The 18,503-nt window shown below is 51.5% G+C and overlaps 2 protein-coding genes across 3 annotated transcripts in view; one reads left to right on the top strand and one right to left on the bottom strand.

The window, feature by feature from the left end:
• Nucleotides 1–3,666: 3,666 nt before the first annotated feature.
• Nucleotides 3,667–4,089, top strand: QRFP (pyroglutamylated RFamide peptide). Its single transcript, XM_024192917.1, has one exon. It carries the CDS (start codon nt 3,667–3,669, stop codon nt 4,087–4,089), a length of 423 nt encoding a protein of 140 aa, XP_024048685.1.
• Nucleotides 4,090–10,341: 6,252 nt separating this feature from the next.
• The window catches only part of ABL1 (ABL proto-oncogene 1, non-receptor tyrosine kinase), a 118,639-nt gene continuing 110,477 nt past the window's right edge, over nt 10,342–18,503 (bottom strand). For both annotated transcript variants that reach the window (XM_026657250.1, XM_026657252.1), the window contains exons 9-11: nt 18,246–18,335; nt 17,731–17,895; nt 10,342–14,017 (exon numbers count right to left, since the gene is read on the bottom strand). In XM_026657250.1, coding sequence (XP_026513035.1) covers nt 12,330–14,017; nt 17,731–17,895; nt 18,246–18,335 — 1,943 coding nt within the window. In that variant the 3' untranslated portion in view covers nt 10,342–12,329. The remainder of the gene's footprint in view (nt 14,018–17,730; nt 17,896–18,245; nt 18,336–18,503) is intronic.

Genomic DNA, 18,503 nt, shown 5'->3' with positions numbered 1-18,503 from the left:
TGTTCAGAGAGTCGGTGGCAGAAGCAGGAACAAAGCTCAGGGGTTCCTGGCTCCCAGGCCCACATTTGTTCCACTAGGCCATGCTGCCAGAAGACAAGGAGCCAGAGTAGTGGTTGGTAAACCCCAACCTGCACCATGGGCTTGGGGGAAGGAAAAATCAATGCCAGAAATACAAACCCAGCCCAGGCTTTCTTGGCTGAGGCAGGTGAGACACGCAGGAAACACCCCATGCTGTCAAAGAGCACAGCCACCTCCCTGCTCCTGCTAACCCCCCCTCGAGCTGTGGGCCAAGGGCACAAGGTTGGGGGGGGGGAACGTCGCACACTGAGGGGCAATGCCCATTCAACAGCAGCCTTGCCAGGCTAGCAGAGAGGCCGGGCACACATCATGCCCACCAGCCATGGGCCAGGCCTTCCCCTGCAGCGCAGCTTTGGAGCCAATGCAGAATAGCATCTTCCCCTGCAGCCCTTCCCAGCTGGGGTGGGTGCCACAGCTGAGCGTCCTGCATCTGACACTGGATAGAGTGGGGGGAATGAGAGATGGGTGAAGGGAGGGACTCGGACAGTTCTTGGACGAGGGACGATTCCCAGAAAAGTTGGCCAGGGAGGAACGTCAATGAGAAAAGTTTGTGCTCGTGGAGCAGGTGTGGACTGGGGGGCCAGGCAGAGGGTCTCAACAACCGATGCCACCCAACACCTTCAGTCCCAGCACTGCAGGAGTGTGCAATCCAGGGGGGGCCTTCTTAGACCCCCTGCTGCTTCAGGGTGTCCAGAGACCAGCAGTGACCGTGAGCCCTTTTGTGCATCTCCACTTAGCAAGGCCACTCCTCCCGCTGTGCCCACAGTCGGGCCCCTCCACACTGATGCTCTCCACGAGGCCACCACTGAAGGCCACTTGGAAACGTCAACTGGTGCAGAACACAGCTGGCTTGCTCGCCTCGCAGCGGCTCGTGGCTGGACACACGTCACCCTGTGCTCCAGACGGCTCTCCAGGTGCAACACCTTACAATGATTTGAACCCACGAATCCCTTCAGGGTGTGGGTGCTGCGTGCTTTGGAGAGATGCTTCACTCCTCATGCTCTAGCCCAGCCATGACGTAGGAATGGACCGTCCCTCGATCTGGAAGCCTCTCTTCCTTGGCCCAGCAGAGTTGGTTTGCCATCTGGGCACACGAGGTCTGACTAGCCACGGGGGCTTTTCCAGATGGGTGGCCAGTGGGTGTCCCAGCCGGACAGCAGTTGAAGGGATCTCTCTTGCCATTAGTTGCTGTAGTTTCAGGTCCCAGGGGTGCGTCGCACAGTTCACGCACACCTGGAGCCTGCTCAGCCCTTCGGAGAGATTGCCACAGGAACCCGCCAAGCAGGCAGGTACAATCCGGGAGTAACTCTCGGATCCCCGAGCACAGGGCAGGAACTCCACTGGCCAAGGCTGCCCGTTGCCTTTGCTGTCACTGAGGGTGACTCAGAGCTAGTTAACACTGCGGCTCGAGGGCTGCTTTCTCCAAATGAGGTGGCAAATCAAAAGAGTGCGTTAAGGACCCTAATCAGAGCCAGCTCACCGCTCCCATTGTGGGTGCCCAGACAGGCCCAATCAGTCAGCGGTCCCGCTCTCCATCTCCACCCGGCTTCCCAATGGGATCCCAGCCTCTGGAATGTGCAGCAATAAACCCGCTGAGCCGGCGTGGCTGGGGGCGGGGGGGGAACTTGGTCATTAACGCTGCGGCTTATTTAAAGGAGGCAAAGCCCAGCAGCCTGGCTCATCCTGGTCTCCAGTGCAGCTCCGCGTAGACTGGCCGCCCAAGCAGCAAGAGCAAGGTAAGCAGGGATCCGCCCTGGGAGAAAGGACTTGCGCCAGGAGATGCTCTTCCCCTTGTAGGCCCCGGGGGCTTTGAGCAGCCTCCACTCTCGCTGGAGTCAGTGAGGGAGCTGCAAGCTCCCGGGACCAGGCCAGACGGGCCCTCGTCCGTGGCTCTGGGCTGGGTAAGGAGCAGAGAGCTCCACGTACCCTCATGGCCCTCGGCCGAGGTGCTATTAGGCCGGCTGTGGAGTCTCTAAGAAGGAGCGGGGAGGTTTCCAAGCCAGTCCAGCCTTTACATCAACACCTGGCAGCCTGGTGAGCTCCTTTGCAAGTGGCTGACGGCACCGGAGGGCCAGAGCCCAGGGCGCGAATGAGGAGCCGGGAAAGAATTGTGCCCCCGGAGCCCTCCTCCGCCTGTCTCCCCACCCAGCAGCTCCTGGGCAGTTAGTTCCAGGTCCTCGTGGTTTGATTTTAAGCGTTCTGAAGTTGCAACAGCCAGCGAGGAGTGGGCGTGGCCTCTTGCGGCCGGCTGGGTTTGCCACAGCCCAGGTGCGGCTTGTACAGCCAGGGCTGTTCCTCACCCCCCTGCCCCTGCCTCCTGACAGTCCTGGGGGAAGCAGCACAGAGGCAGACATGGGGGTTCAGCCTCCACGGCCCAGCAGGGCCTGGGTTCTGTGGCACGGATGCCCACCTGTAAAGGAGATGCGCCCCCCGCCCATGCGACAGAGCCCTAGACAGCCGCAGCTTCCCCACCTGGCTCTGGGTGCAGGGACTTCAATTGAAAGGCTTTCCTGGGAAGACGTCTTCCCCCTTAGACCAACCCTCCCCCTCCCCTTTACAGAGAGGGAAACTGAGGCACAGAGCGATCATGTGACTTGCCCAAAGTCACACAGTGGTAGATGTAAGAATGCCACCTCAGTCTCCTGCTCTCTCCAGTACGTACGGCACAGTTCCCTGCTTTGATCACTAGAACATGCTGCCTCCATGTCAGCAGGGGGCTTCGGAGCCTCATCAAAAGAGACATCGAGCATCTTTACCGAATGCCATTAGCAGGTGCTAGTAGAAAGCGGAGGCTTGCTCAGGTGAGTGCCCTTCAGCTTTCCTTGCAGTGCCCCTGGGAGGAGCATTCAGCTTGCAATCCCATCATTCCAGTGAAAGGGTAATGGCCTTCGTCCAGTCAACCCTCGCCCAGGCCGAGCGGTGCTCTTCCCACGCTGCAAACCAGGCGAGCGCAGCCGGATTTGAATTCATAGCACACAGGGGACGGCTACACTGCAGCTGGGTGAGAGTCTCCTGGGAACACAGACCCGCCCTCACAGGGCTTGAGCGAGGGTGCTCAAAACAGCAGCATGGACACGGCCGCTCGGGCTGTGCTCTCTCTCTCTCGCTCTCGGCTGCTGCGTAGTCAATACCCAGAGAGGCCAAAGCCCCTAGAGAGAATGCGAGTGTAGCAGAGAAGGGCACCAGGCCAGTCAGCTCGTTAAAGAGACGCCCCTCACACAGCCGACCCCAGACTCCATTGAGTAGCTCTTGGAAGAGGGGCTCGGTGAGGAACTTCCAGCACGAGCCATCGGATGCTGGGGAAGATTTCAAATAGGCCCCTAGGGACTGTTGTGCCAGATCCTGTTCTGCCAGGTGCCACAACAGACAGGCAGGCGTCTCGGCTCAGACAGACCAGTCCCCTGCTGGACTCTCGGGTGCTGCTTCTCTCCCGCCCTGCGCAGGGAGTGGCTGGCTGGGGCTGGGGAGTTCTTCTGCACTGGGGGCCTCATGAAGCTGTGGCTGCTTTCAGAGGAGGTGCTGATATCTGGGGAGAGGTTCACTTACCGGCACATGCCTCCATTGTTCTTTTCCATTCCCACTACCCAGATGAAGGCTCCTTACTCCTTGTCCTGCCTCCTCCTCTTCAGCTTGGGAGCCTGCGTCCCTCCCGACGACAGAAAGGAGACGGGAGAGCCAGGGGACGGGCTCCGGTTTGAGACAAGCTGGCAGAGAACGGCAGACGGCGCCTCTCCGAGCGACCTGTGGAGGGAAGAGCTGAGGCAGCGGAGATTTGAAGACCTCAGCTCCCTGTTCAGCGTGGCCAAGGAGCTCCAGGGCTTTGGCAAGGAGAGGGCAGGCTTCAGGTTCAGGTTCGGGAGGCAGGAGAGCCGGGAAGAGGAAGGCGAAGGGGTCGGTTTCCTGCGGGGGGACAGCGAGAAGCGCAGCGGCACCCTGGGGAACCTGGCGGAGGAGCTCAATGGCTACAACAGGAAGAAAGGGGGATTCAGCTTCCGCTTTGGCAGAAGATGAAGGACTGGACTTGACTGAGTCACCCCCTGGGGGAACTTACCCTTTACTCTGCCCTTCCCAACTCCTGCCATCTCCAGCCAAAGAAGTGCTCCAGGTCCCATCCTTTTCTACCCTGCCAGCTAGTTTCCCTTGGAGAAGAGGGCTGGGGGAGGTTGCTATTTTTTGGTACCACGCTCTCTCCATCACTTTCAACTCTGTCCCAGATTTCACATCCCCACCTCACTGTCCATGTCCCTGCTAGGCCAGGCCCCTGATTGGGGACTCGGGGGTGGGGAGGGGGTGAAAAGGAGGGCGGGTGTTTATAAAAGATGGCCTTAAAACCCCAGCACATTGAGCTGCCTTTGCTGGAGCTCACTAAAAGCGACCGTGGGCCGAGCCGCGTTCACGCTGTCCCCGATTGTTCTGAGCCGTCGCCGGCTCCGCTGTCAGTGCATTGAGAGGAGTGCGCTGCTATGAATAAGAATCGGCAGACCCGGCGCTGCCATGCTTGTAAGTTAAAGTGGAGAGACTGAATGATTATAGGGGGATAATCAAAGTGTTGACAGTCTCCATAGGGACTGCCTGGAGCTGGCATCTGGAATATGGCTGTGAATGAGGAATAGGTCCCACCGGGCATTGGGTACAGTTCTAAAAGTTCCTGCTCTCTCTCTCTCCCTCTCATGAACACAAACTCCCTCCGGCAGCAAATTCTGTTCAGTGCCAAGATGCCATTTACAAACAGGATTGCTCCTGCGTGCAAACCAGGACCAGGCAAAATGGCCCAATAAATGGTCAGCCTTCAAAATCCCACCGAGCGAGTATGCGGGGCCAGGCATCGGATAGGGGCCAGAACTGCTCCCGCCCTGCAGCGGCTGGATCCCGGAGCATTGCTGTCTCCCAGACCTGACTAGGGCTGCTTTTGTTACCCGCCAGCATACCGATGCGGGACCAGCTGACGGACAATCGCGTTGCAGAGCAAACCCAGATCTTTGCCTTGCTGCTGAATTGTTCCCGCTTTAACCCCTTGGGCCTTGCCTACATGTGGTTAAACGCTCCCAGTGCTGGCAAAGTGCGAGGAGCCCCCAATGCAGCTTGCTGGCTGTTAAACGTTGAAGCACAGCGTCATCTACCCCCGGGACACTGTGGTGGAGATGCCAGTGGCTGGTGCACACTAGCACGGCCGCCAGCTCTACCACTAGTGAAGCTTCACCATTGGGAGGGCTTAGCAAAAACAAATACCGTGTCGGCAAGGCCCTGCGGAGTGAGCCTGATTCTCAGCGCTCGCCTCTCGTTTTTGCAGACAGTGTTTTGTAACTGCAACCTACTGTGCATGTTTTTCTGTGCCCTCCACCAACGGCAGGCACAAATGTGAATAATTAGAGGTCTGATTACCTGGCTTGCAGCTGCTAAGGGGCTAATGGCTACTAATATTTCACCGCAGGCACACAAACAGTAGCGGCAATTATTTGCAGGTGCTGAACTGCCCCCGCGAAAGCAGAGAGCACATTGAGACTTGGCTGAAAAGCCAGGCTCCAAAAGGGGCATTGTAACGCACCTCATGCAGGCAGCCCTCTCAAAACCAGCGCCTCCCTCAGAGGCCAGCACAAATTGCTCTGCTAGTGGAGAAACGGCGGGAGAATATTTCCAGTGGGTTACCCGAGACCTGGGGATGGCTACGGGAGGTGGCTCAGTGCAGGTTGCTCTGGCTAGACAAGTGGACCCGATTCCGATTTCAATTACACTGATGTAAAACTGGATTTGCAGTGATGTGAGGGCAGAACCCCCCTCGCCCAGTACAACATGCACATTACCCACACCCAGGTCACCCTCAGGATTAACTTGGACGGCGGCTGCTATTTGGGGGCGAGGCGAGGCAGGGGGTTTTTCCTTTCCTCACCTTCCAGCGCTGTAACTGAGCTCTCACTGCAAGCAGCATTCAGCGTGTCCAAGCCAAAACGGACTCAGCCGGGGGAAAGGCGTCAGATACATTTAGAAATGCACTTTTGGTCCTTCTCTAATCCCATCCCTCGACAGGCCCCGAGTTCAGAGAACACGCATGCACCCGTCTGATTGAACAGCAGAGCTGGGGAGCGGTTATTGATGTTACTATGGCAACCCCGCTCTCTTTTTCCTTTGTGAATGTTCAAATCCTCAATAAATATCCACTCGTCAATTTTACGCAGAGCTGCCGGGGGGCCAGCTGCGTTTTTACACACGGCTCAGCGAGAGTCGGTAGCTTTCAATATTCCCCCCTTAGAACCTTGCGTTTTGTCAGTGAGAACCCAGCACTCTGCAGCGGTGACACTCGGCAGGGAAGAGCAGTTTTGCCCACTCTGGGAGAGGAAGTGAAGTCGAGTGATTAGAGCAGGGGCTGGAAGCCAGGACTCCGGGGGTTCTCTTCCCAGCTCTGGGAGGGAAGCAGGGTCTAGTGGCTTGAACAGGGGACTGTATGCAAATGTTTGTACAACAAGATTATTATAAAGGGACAAAACTACTTGCCATTAGTGCAACTTCTGACAAGCCAGAGGCTTTCATTTTGCTGACCTGGTGAGTGGAGCAGACCTAGGTGTGTCCGAGCTTGGTTGCAGGCAGCTTCATCCTGCGGGGGCAACAGCTGCATTGTCATCTTCAGCAGGAAGGAAAGAGCCACCTGCATGGCTGCGATGTGCCACATGCTGGCCAGGATCTGCTGGTTAAGCAGTGCTTCCTTGGAAGGGAGATAGGCAAGTGTTTCGCTGGCTTGGGTTCAAAGGGATGCTCCAGGCAGGTCATGCTTGCTTCAGGTTAGTTTTCACTACATAGTGATGGAGGGGCCAGCTGGGGGGAAGTGTGTGGTAGGGGCGGGGGGCAGTGGAATGGAAAATAACTCCTTGAAGCATGGTTTTGTATTTGCTTGGAACATTTTATTCCTCTCCCCGCGGCCAATTCCCAGGACAGTGGAAAGGCCCACCTCCACTACCCCTCATCCTAAAGGGTCACTTAGCTTCAGGTTTTCTTCCCAGTCCTACTCACTCTGGGGACACCAGTTCCCCCACTTCCTTATGGCGGCTCCTTACTGCTGATGGGAACGGAGGGCTTTGCTCCAAGTAGAGGCCACCAGATGGCGCTAGAGCACAGGGGCACAGCTGGTGGTGTTGGGTGGTGTTGTTCAGAAGCACCCAGCGCCTCTGACCATTAGGCCAAGGCCAGCGTGCCTTTGGTGGTAGTGAGAGCACCAATGCCAAGCGCCAGGGAAGGGCCCTTTTCTTTAAAGAAATCCCTTACCCATAAAAACGATCGACAATGCAAGGCAGAGGCTAGTTTACAGCTTTGCCAGAGCCTTTTCAAGCGTCAGGAGCTTGCTCTGAACGGGGACTGGCTGACCTCACACCGCAGGAAGACTTTTCAAGGGGAAGAGTGCGGCCCAGCCTTTCCGTTAGAGCCGGGGCACCCTGGCTAACCGTGCCTGGGGCCTTTCAAATTCATCTCAGACCCTGCTCCCCTTCTTGATCATTCACTTTCCTGGCCTCTTCTGCAAATAGCCACACATCAGACCGTGTCAATGCTGGTTTACACACACTGCTAACCCACAGACTTCCTGCACCAAGTCCCTTTTACACTGCTGGGAGACCCAGTCACAGCGTTTCAGTCGTGTTGTGGGGGAAGGGCAGAGCTACTGTGTTATAACTTTCAGAGCGGTAGCCGTGAGAGTCTGTATCAGCAAAAACAACGAGGAGTCTTTGTGGCACCTTTGAGACTAACACATTTATTTGGGTGTAAGCTTTTGTGGGCTAGAACCCACTTCATCAGATGCACGGAGTGGAAGATACAGCGGCAGGTATAAACGTTGTCTCTTTGCACTGTTATCTGAGAACTGTGTTATTAAAATCCGTCCTAAGTGGCGCACTAGCTGGGGTCGCCCGGCTCTCAGAAAAGCTTTCCCCAGGGCTAGAACCCCTGCTGGAAAGGTGGTAATAGACAGAGGCTGAGGAGCACTTTCTGATCAGCAGAGAATTCATGCCAAACAACATGGGATACTGCCAGAGAAGCATTGGCAGCACAAGTCCATAGCAAGATTTCCCTGTAGCTGGCAACGTTTTCCCCCATTGTGAGAGGTGCTTGTCTAGCAGCATCTCTGCAGGTTAGGAGGCTTCGTGCGGGTAGAGGGACTTTTATTTATTTTTTTGTAAATGAACATTGACCATGTTTTGGATCTTGCGACGAGTGATTTCCTCAGCAAAGCTGCCCCTAAAATGGCAAGATGCATTTGAGGAAAACCTGACAGGGAGCATTACCATTTCAAACGAAACAAACGTATTTTCTCCCCAGAGCATTCACACACTTTCAGGTTCAATAACCTTGAAAATTGGAGCAATCAACCTGTTAAACCCATCAATCGGTTAAATCAATTCCCACCGTATCTGGCTAAATGTAGGGCTTGTCTACACTTAAAACGCTATGGCAGCACCGTGGCGCAGCTGTAGCGCTTCAGTGTAGACACTCCCTATGCCGACAGCGTAGGTAAACCACCTCCCCAAGAGGCAGTAACTTGGACAACAGGATTCTTCCATCGACCTAGACACTGTTCGGGGGTGTGGATTTTTCACACCCAAGTGATGTAGTTAGGCTGACCCAATTTTCTAGTGCAGACCAGGCCTGAGTGTTTTACCTCCTTTCCCCCCTTCCCGGTGCTTTCCCCACCCAGCCAACTGACCTCCCCTCTCCCAAGGATTATGGTCCACATTAGGGCAGATAAGGAGTTTCAGGAATGATTTCATTTGGCGTGAAGCCCCACCACCTCTTTCTTGCTCTACAACCCTTCCTACCCCCATCCAAAGCCAGCGCAGCATCGACCCACAGCGGGCAGCTAGTAACTGTATCCATGGCGTTAGGTCAGAGCTGTAACTCTAAACCATTCTAGGTGTTGATCTCTCCAAGAGCCATTGTCATAACGTAATTGTGAACTTCCTGTACTTGTGTGTGCATTTTTTGTTGGATGACACCAGTCTAGTAAAGAATTCATCCAGGACTTGCTAAGAGTGGCACCAATTTTTTCACTAACAACATTTATTCTTACCTAGTGCACATCCCTGTTTTTATTTTTTTTAAACAACTTTCTGCTCATTAAAGAACGTAATGGTCCAATCTCACCTGCATATCAGCGACTGCAGCTGGCCAAACGTTCTGATGAACCCCTATGCTCCATATAAAGGTTTCCACTCCCTTTATCATGCAAGCTAGATCTCTCTGGTGGTCAGGATTCTGGTCCTTTACTGAGCTCTGTTACTGACCTGTTATGTGAGTTTGGGCAAGTCACTTCACCTCTCTTTGCCTTTGTTTGCCTTCTCAGCCTTGATCTGGTCTGTCTAGAGTATAAGCTAGCTATCTCTGTGTCTCCATGCCGCCTAGTAGAATGGGTATAAGGATATGACAAATCTGAGATTTGCTGACTGGTCGAGAAGGAATCCTCTGGACTGTTCCATCCGCAGTGGTTAAGCTCAGGGGGCAGCACACGATGGTCAACAGAGGTCTTAGCTCGTCCCTCACTCCACAACTAATGCCCTTCTTTAGGAGCTTGGGAATTTCTGCCAATCTCACGCTAAGAATCTGAGAGCCAGGAGGGAGAATCCTGGCAGCTGCTCTCTCTGGAGTAGTATCATCCCCAAGTTTCAGAGAGAAAAACTGTGGCACAGACAACAAGGTATCACAGTGAGTCTGTGTTAAAACTGGGATTAGGAGGCAGAAGATCCTTGTTTCCAACGTTGGGTTCAGGCCACCAAACCATGCCTGCCTCACAATGAGCACATACATTGGAACCAACTATGGAGTAGCCAGAAATGGTTTTAGAAGAATGGAGACACTGGCCACTCCACATCAAAGGGGAAGAGAGAACAGAGACTAGGTCTTGAATGCAAAACACATGGCAGAAGAAGAAAAGTCTAGGGTCAAGTCCTGCTCTCACTGAAGTCAGTGGCAAAACCCTGACTTCAAAAAGGGACCACATTCAGATCTTTATTCTGTACCTTTTTTCACCCTGTATGATTTTCAGAGCTAGTTCTAAAGACTCTGGTAACTCGCTGCCCTCTGGTTCTGATCAGCATGGTGAGCAGAAAGGCCTTTGTGAAATGCTTGCACCATACACCAGACAGAGGTCATCTAAGCTGAAGCAGCCTTGTCAGTAGACCAATGCACTCCTAGTTTTCTTTGACACAGATTTATTTTTAAATATACTATGCAAGAGAGCGCAGAATAAAAAATAAACCCTAAAAAATAAAAATCAGAGAGAGAGCCACGTACAGAAACAATCTGTATTGGACCAAAATAAAGGGGAAACAGCCCCTTTGGTATTACAGAAACGAAGGACAGAGCTATTTACACATTGTGAAAAAGATAAGTCTACAAAAGTGTGTAATACTGAGATACAAATGTATAATATAGTGGCACAATATGTTATCAACAAAGTTAAAACAGTACCTCAGAAAAGAGATAGTCCAAGGGGTGGGGTTTTTTGGTGGGGTGGTTTTTTTTTTTTGCTTGTGGGTTTTTTGTTGCATGTATGTTTGTATTTTGTAAAGGCAGCCTATGGTGTTTTGTTTTGTTTTATTTTACGGTCACGAGTTAAGCCAAGGTGATCTGTGGGGGTGAGAATGGTGTGAGCATAGAAAAGAACAATCAAAGCATCTACAAAACAAACAGTTCGTAAGAGGAAAAATAAAATATCCAAAGCAATTAGTGTTTAAGATACACATGGTGGGGTTTCACAGGAGATACTGGGGGAATGGGGTGGGGAGATCGCTTTCTTCTCTTGTCCAGAGTTGAAAGGAGTTAAATTGCACTGTTAATTGTCTTAAAGTCTTGTCCTTTCAATAACACAATGAGTCACAGTTAGTCCCCAAATCCATTGGATTAATTGGGAAGGTCAAAGTGAACTGGGAAAGGCTGCCCAGGAGTCATGGTTTCAGAAGTTTGTGGCATCCTTAGATTGCTCCCTTGAGAGGTGCACCCAGGGCAAAAGGTGTCCGCAGGCTTCTCCGATCCCTGCTTAATCCTGGACAGAACCACCTAATCATTAGGGTGATCAATGTTTCCACTCGAATTAAACTACTCCAAACCCCTAGGTATAGATTTTAAACTCGTCCGTGGTATTTTGTACGGACACTGAAAGGAAGAGCTCGCCACAAGCCGCTTTCCTCTTCCAACAGAGACTGTATGAGTGAGCACCGTCCAGGTCTGATGTAGCCCTTATCTGAGCTCATTACTCCCATGTAACTGACGTGGCTGGAAATTTAACTAGACAACAGCTCTGCTGATGCACATTTGGGATGCACAAACTCAACTAAAACCACTACTGGAGGCACAGTGGTATCTTTAAACTCATCCTAATCCACCTCCCCCTGTTGCCACCCTTCTCTCCCTCATTCACTTTGCTCTCACAAAGGATCTGCCACTCCCCCAATCTTGAGCCTGGCTAGTGTTGTGTCTCTACAAAGCATGGCTGTGCTCTTCCTCTAGAACATCACTCCTTTATCGTTACCAAAAAGAGATCCACAACTGGACTCCTGTACCGCTGCATTCACAGGGACCATCCGCGCCATTCCGAACCCATTTGTCAGGGGCTCTCGGACATGAGGAAACATGGATTCCTTGACCAGCAGTTAAGGGTCACCGACAGAACCACCGGGAGGATTTTCGTAAACGTATTTCGTAGCGGTCTGTTTCATTACTAACTCCCCCGCCACCTCCAAATGTGTGGTGTTAGTGTCATGTATGTGTCTGCGGGGGAGGGGACACTGTGCCCCCAGGAAAGCAGGGTGTATATTGCTATTCAAACACTCATCCTCATGTACAACAGGGGCAGGGGGAGGGAATCAAATTGCAGTAGGAAATCCTCCAGGAGGAGGGCAGAGTATCCGTGTCCATCAGTCCGGGTTCCATCTTAAAGCTCTGTCCAAAACAATAAAATATTATAAAAAGGCCTGGTGTGACCTCAGCATTTAGACCTGTAGTCCACAAGGCAAGAACTCCACAGACCAGAGGATTTTGAGTATGAGAGACACAGGGCACCTCGGTGAAAGGGAGGAAAGTGCATCTTGATGAACACCCTACTTTAGGCAGTAGGGCTGTTCTACAGTCTGTGCCTTTTGCACATCCCTGTACTGAAGGCCCTTGGGTCCTTTGTCAGTCTACCATGGCGCTTATGCTGTAGTTCTCTCTGCAGTTGGCTTTGGCCCGTTGTTTAAAAAAAAAAAAAAAAAAAAAAAAAAAGTGTTACCTGGCTTCTGCTACCTCTGAACAATATCGCTGATTTCCTTCACCGAGCTGAGAAGTTTGCTAAAGTCCTGCGTGGCTGCAGGGCCGCTGCTGGCGGTGGCTGGACAGATCTGGAGCTCCCGAAGGTTATTCTCCAGCTTGTTGATGGCCTCACGGAAGGCAAATTTGTTCCTCATCTGCTGGATGGAGTCCACGTAGCTCACGCAGAACGTGTAGAGGTTTTTGCCGGCCTCCAAGACGGCGCTGTGGCTCGCCATTTGTTCGGAGTTCTTGTTGATGGCAATGCGCAGGGCCTCGGTGCTTTCCAATACCACTCCCTTGGTGATGGTGCCACTGGCTATCCTCTCTGGAGGCTGGCGGGTTTTGCGCAAGGAGACTCTGGTGGATATGAGAGGGATGAAGGCTGTTGACGATGGTTGGTCTCCGCTCGGGGCAGATGAGGAAGAGGGGGCTGGGGCCGCTGTGGTCAGCAGCAGCTTTGTGGAGGACTGTGGCTTTGGTACAGAGGGGAGCCCAGGCTTTTTTACACCCTCCCCTAACTGGTTTGGCTTGGCGGCATCACTGCTTATAGTGTCTGCAACCTGAGTCAACTGTTTAGATTTAGTACCAGACCCTGCATCTGCTGCTTCCTGGCTGGGGCTGTGGGATGATTTTCCAGGCTTCCCAATGGAAGCTGAAGAGAGTGGAGGCGGAGGGGCCAGTTTAAGCTTTGATAACTTCACCTTGTCCTTTCCTGACGACTCGGAAGTCTGCTTGAGCCTCCTCATCCTTGGCTCCTCCGTGGAAGCCTTGCTGGCAACTACAACCCCAGCAGAGTTGGGTTTGACAGTAGGACCTTGGTCTGCCATCCCAATGGTACCTAAGGCACTGGATTTCATGCCATCATCCTTGTGGGACAGGCTGGAGGAAGGAGCGATTATAGGTTGCCTGCGTACAAGTTTTGGTGTCAGAGAGGGTGGGCTGGAGCCAGGGCTGGACTCTGTGTCTTTGAATACATCGTCAGTTGTCTCTTCATTTTTCTTCAGCAGCCGGGGAGGAGGCGTCACCGTCCCCTTGACAGCAAGATCCGTCTTGTTCTCATTCGCCCGCTTCCGAGGCAGGGCTGGCTTTTCGCTCTTGTGCCCGCCGAAGGTGGAGGAATCAAACTGCCGCCCTGTGGACTGCAAATCCCTGGGCAGCGTCACGGATCTCCACTCCGTGTCCTTGGCTCCATGGGGTACGCACGATGCTGAGCAGGACCTCAGGAAGCGCTTGCTGGCATTAGAACTACACTCTTCTTCACCGGTTGTCGGCCGGTTGCTAGTCATGGCGCTGGTTTTTTTCCATAGGTGGGGAGATAAAAAGCCCGAGTTCCCAGTGACAGCTCCATTAGTGACTCCAGCCCCATTGCTCGGGCCCTGGCACTTTGAGGCATCGATGGCATCTGCAGGGGGCATGATGAAAGCCCCATTGCTGGCATCCCTGCTCTCCTCCTCACCCCCACCCTTGCGGTCCGAGTGGCCGTCCATCTCCCGGAAGGAGCTGCTGCGTTTCGGAGGGGCAGGGGCAGTCTTCTTCTTCTTCTTGATAAGGGCACTGAAGAGGTTGGTCTTTTTGTCTTTTGGAAGCAACCGCTCATCTTCATTTAAACTGCTCTCCAGAGCAACTCTTTCCTTCCGCGGGAGCAAGGGAGAAACAGCAGGTTCATGCTCCAGAGGGTCTGCAAGGAACAAAAGATACTACTGAGCTTTGCTTAAAGAAATACCAGTCTGCTTTCCTTTGGGGTTGCTTTGCAGCACCTCCTCACAGGTGCAGGCTCTGTAAACAGGGCCGAGTTCAGACGTGGTGCAAGCAGGCGCTGCTCCACCGAAGCCAAGCTTGGATTTGGTCCAGAATCTTTGGACACATTAATTCTTGGGGGTGGGGGAGTGTTTATAGGATGCCCTGCCAGAATACCTCACCCTCTGTTTTCTCAAGCAGGCCTCTGACTAAGTAAGTCAGACAGGAATTTACATTTGAAATTCAGACAAACACAAATTAACCCTCGTTATCCCAGAGTTCCTGACATCACATCTGGAGTTTTCTCTAGCCCTGCTGCCTTGCAGAGGTAAGTGAACACTAAGGTCAGCTTTTTTTTTTTTTTGGGTCCCTTTGTTGTTTTCTCTCATGTAACTGAAGGTTCATTTTTCAAAGGTTTGTCTGTACCCACACACTCCTCTCCCTGTTTGGTTACTCTAAGGTGTCCATAATCCTCATCTGATAGCATCCTCTGGTGGAGTGTATGGCACAAGCAGAAATCAAGGTCATTCCAGCAGCTGAATACCCCTAACCATGTCATTGTGAAGACAGGCAGCCTTGCACAATGGAGGAACCCAGAGATAACAGCCTGCTCCAGTGGAACTGCTCTGGAAGGAGAGTGGGGTGACCCTTTTCCCACTTACATGAGAAATACTTCAAAAATGAATAGCGGCTTATAATACATTTGTCAGGAGTCCTGAAGGTCCCAATATTTGAATAACAGGGTCTCTCGTTCACAGGTCAGGCATTAGAATAGGAGTGCTCAGACAGCACCCCAATTCAGAAGAGATGCCTTCAGGGTATTGTATACATTTACAGCTTGAGTAGGCAGCAAGAGGGGGAGATGGAGCAGGGTTAAATAGGGAAAAGAGGATGCTACATAGTCATATACTGGAAAATATTCTGCGATTTGGATCCTGGTTGAGAGGAATTCTTGAAAAAAAGGGTCATTTCAGGATTGCAAAGTCACACTTTTTTGGACGTTGTGTATTTAAACCATTCACATGCACCTGAACAAATCTGGAGGGGCATAAGCAAAAAGGGCTTTTAAAAAAATTTGGAAGGGGACACCCATTTCTGAGAGCAGATATGGGTACGTGAGCCTCTCTGCTCATTTAGGAACGAACATGAAAGATGTTTCTTCTCAACACTGATTTTTCAAGAAAACAATGACTCAGGTCCCTAACATCCCTTCCCAGGGACCAACATCTCAGTGATCAAGACCTAAACTCAAAATTTCTCACTGGAGTGCTTGCTACTGATGGGAAGTGATGCTCACAGGTCTTGGACACCTGTAAGCAACTGGAAATGGGAAGGGACAAAGGACCTTCTATAGGTACCTATTGTGAAGCTGATGCACAGTAAACAGCTTCCAGGCTCAGATATGGCACCAAGACACACCTTCTCCAGAAGAACCATCCAGTGTCTGTATTAAATAAAAAGCCACCCAAAGAGGAGTTTCAGTGGTGACCTTCTCTCTCTCTTATGCACGTCTGCATATGCACACGTGTGCCACTTCTCGTAGAGGTGTACTAAAGATCTCTGAGATCCCAAGTCCACAGAACATCCTGCTTACTCCCGATGGGACAACTGAGCAGGCACATTTAACAGGAGTTGGCAAGAACCGAGAGATCAAATTTTTATTGAGTTCTTTATTTTTGAAACTTTGCATTTTAAAATGCTCTGGGTACAAATTAACTGCCTATGCTCGACGTTTTCTCATTGTTTCAACTGCCTCAAAATGGAAACTACACGCTTTGAGAAACTGATTGAAAGGTTGTTTAATTTCATGGTAGATTTTGTAAATACCTCAGCGTCCCTTGCTGAAACTATATTTGATATCTGCCAAAAGTAATACTCTTCAGTGTTTCAAAACAGACACTTGGTATGATGTAGGGGTGGAGTCTGTACCGCATATACCAGAGCTCTGAACCTGAGCAGTGATCCAGCCTCTTTAGACCACTCTGGTGATGTAAAGGGGCTGGTAGCCAGGCAGCTTCCTCTCTGCTGGGAATTCCCCCAGCACTGGAGCAGTATCAGTCCTACCCTATTTGATAACTCCTGGCACAGGGATATATCGGGGTGAGGGAGACGGTGTGCTCAGAGTATTCTGTGCTCTGGCACTGCTCCACTGGGTGCCAGGGGCAGCAGCTGTAAGCTAAAAACAGCCCTGAGGGCTGCTCTAACTTTCAGTAGGGGCTGCACCAGTCCCTGAACCAACTAGGAATTCAGGAGGTAGAGAGATAACACAGAGGAGATATCCCCCCCTTCCTGGGCTGCACGGCTGCTGCAGCTCAGAATCCCCAAGAGTAATACTGAGTGCCAGCCATCTACAAGAAGAGCCAGGAGCTACAGGAATAGAGTCCCAAACCCATAGCGAACCTAGGAAGAGAAGTGCCTAATGACAGAGGACACATCCTTGTAAATTGGAGTAATAATAATAGGATGAGATTTAATAGTGAGAAGTGTAAGGTGATGCATTTAGGGATGACTAACAAGAATTTCAGTTATAAGCTAGGGACGCATAGGTTAGAAGTGACGGAGGAGGAGAAGGACCTCGGAGTCCTGGTTGATCACAGGATGACTATGAGTCGGCAATGCGACGTGGCTGTGAAGAAAGCTAATGCGATCTTGGGATGCATAAGGCGAGGTATTTCTAGTAGGGACAGGGAGGTGCTGCTTCCGTTATATAAGGCGCTGGTGAGACCTCACTTGGAGTACTGTGTGCAGTTCTGGTCTCCTATGTTTAAAAAGGATGAACTCAAACTGGAACGGGTACAGAGAAGGGCCACTAGGATGATCTGAGGAATGGAAAACCTTTCCTATGAAAGGAGACTCGAGGAGCTTGGTTTGTTTAGCCTAACCAAAAGAAGGCTGAGGGGGGATATGATTGCTCTCTTTAAATATATCAAAGGGATAAATACCAGGGAGGGAGAGGAATTATTTCAGCTCAGTACTAATGTGGACACAAGAACGAATGGATATAAACTGGCCGTGGGGAAATTTAGGCTTGAAATTAGACGAAGGTTTCTAACCGTCAGAGGGGTGAAATTTTGGAACAGCCTTCCGAGGGAAACAGTGGGGGCGAAAGACCTCTCTGGCTTCAAGATTAGGCTAGATAAGTTTATGGAGGGAATGGTTTGATGGGATAACGTGATTTTAGTCAATTAGGCAATAACGGCCATCGCTGGTAAAATGAGGGTCTGGCTAGAGAATCTTGCCTGTATGCTCGGGGTTCTGCTGATCGCCATATTTGGGGTCGGGAAGGAATTTTCCTCCAGGGTAGATTGGCAGTGGCCCTGGAGGTTTTTCGCCTTCCTCCGCAGCATAGGGCAGGGGTCGCAAGCTGGAAGATTCTCTGCAACTTGAAGTCTTTAGATCACGATCTGGAGACTTCAACAGCAGAGTTAAGGGAAGTGGGGGGGGTCAGCTTTTGTGGCCTGCATCATGCGGGAGGTCAGACTAGATGACCATATTGGTCCCTTCTGACCTTAAAGTCTATGAGTCTATGAGTCTACATCCAGAGAGCAGGTACCTATCATTAGGCACTTTTCCCATGTTCTCTCTGGATTTGGGCCTCCATTTTATTTCAGTCTGTCTCACAGAAGGGGAATAATGGCTGTAGCTAGAACATACCACATTCCCCTTGTCCTTTAGGATGCGCCATCTCCATGTTCTCACTGGCATCTTTGCTTTCAGCAGCTCTCCTGGACGATCTCGTTTTGGTCGGTAGTTCTGGAGCCTGCAGGAAGTTACTCACTACGCTTCTCATGCCTTTTTTCCCCAACTCTTTCTCCACCTCTGGAAGGCAAGGAAAAGAATGATCACAAGGAAAGCAGGGGGTGGCAGTGGGGTAGAGATAAAAGGTAAAAATACTAAGCTATCAATGGATAACAGGGGAAAAAAGACAAGCTGACAGCACCCAGGGGAAGGGGGCTCAGCCAGAGGGAAGGCCCGTTGGTAACAAAGATAATACAAGCATCTGCCTGCTCCATGTTTTTTACACTGGGAGGTACAACTTACAAACGAAGCTTCACTGCAAAGCAACTTTGTGGGGATGTTCAGATAAAGCAATAAACGAAGTTACAGTGCACTTATGCCATCGCCCCCATTCCTAGGAACAGTGTGATGAATGGTGCAAGTGGACTTACCGTCTGATATGCTGGATTCTTGAAACATCGTTTCAAATGCTTGGTGGATTTCAGCAAACGAGGGCCTATCAGAAGGGCTCCACTGCCAGCCTGAAAGAATACTACTACTCAGGACTTCTAACAAGCCTTAAAAATATTCATTAAGCCTCACACTATCACTGTGAAACTAGTTCAATATCAACAGAGAGTCCTGTGGCACCTTTGAGACTAACAGATGTATTGGAGCATAAGCTTTCGTGGGTGAATGCCCACTTCGAC

The sequence above is a fragment of the Terrapene carolina genome, unplaced genomic scaffold (assembly GCF_002925995.2).
Source record: "Terrapene carolina triunguis isolate 2854851 unplaced genomic scaffold, T_m_triunguis-2.0 Scaffold238, whole genome shotgun sequence".
Taxonomy (NCBI): domain Eukaryota; kingdom Metazoa; phylum Chordata; order Testudines; family Emydidae; genus Terrapene; species Terrapene triunguis.
Note: the sequence above shows the minus strand (reverse complement) of the source record. Positions and strands in the feature narration are given on the sequence as shown.

What these genes read in the sequence shown, in the direction of transcription:
- QRFP (XM_024192917.1), top strand. Translation starts at nt 3,667, where the DNA reads ATGAAGGCTCCTTACTCCTTGTCCTGCCTCCTCCTCTTCAGCTTGGGA.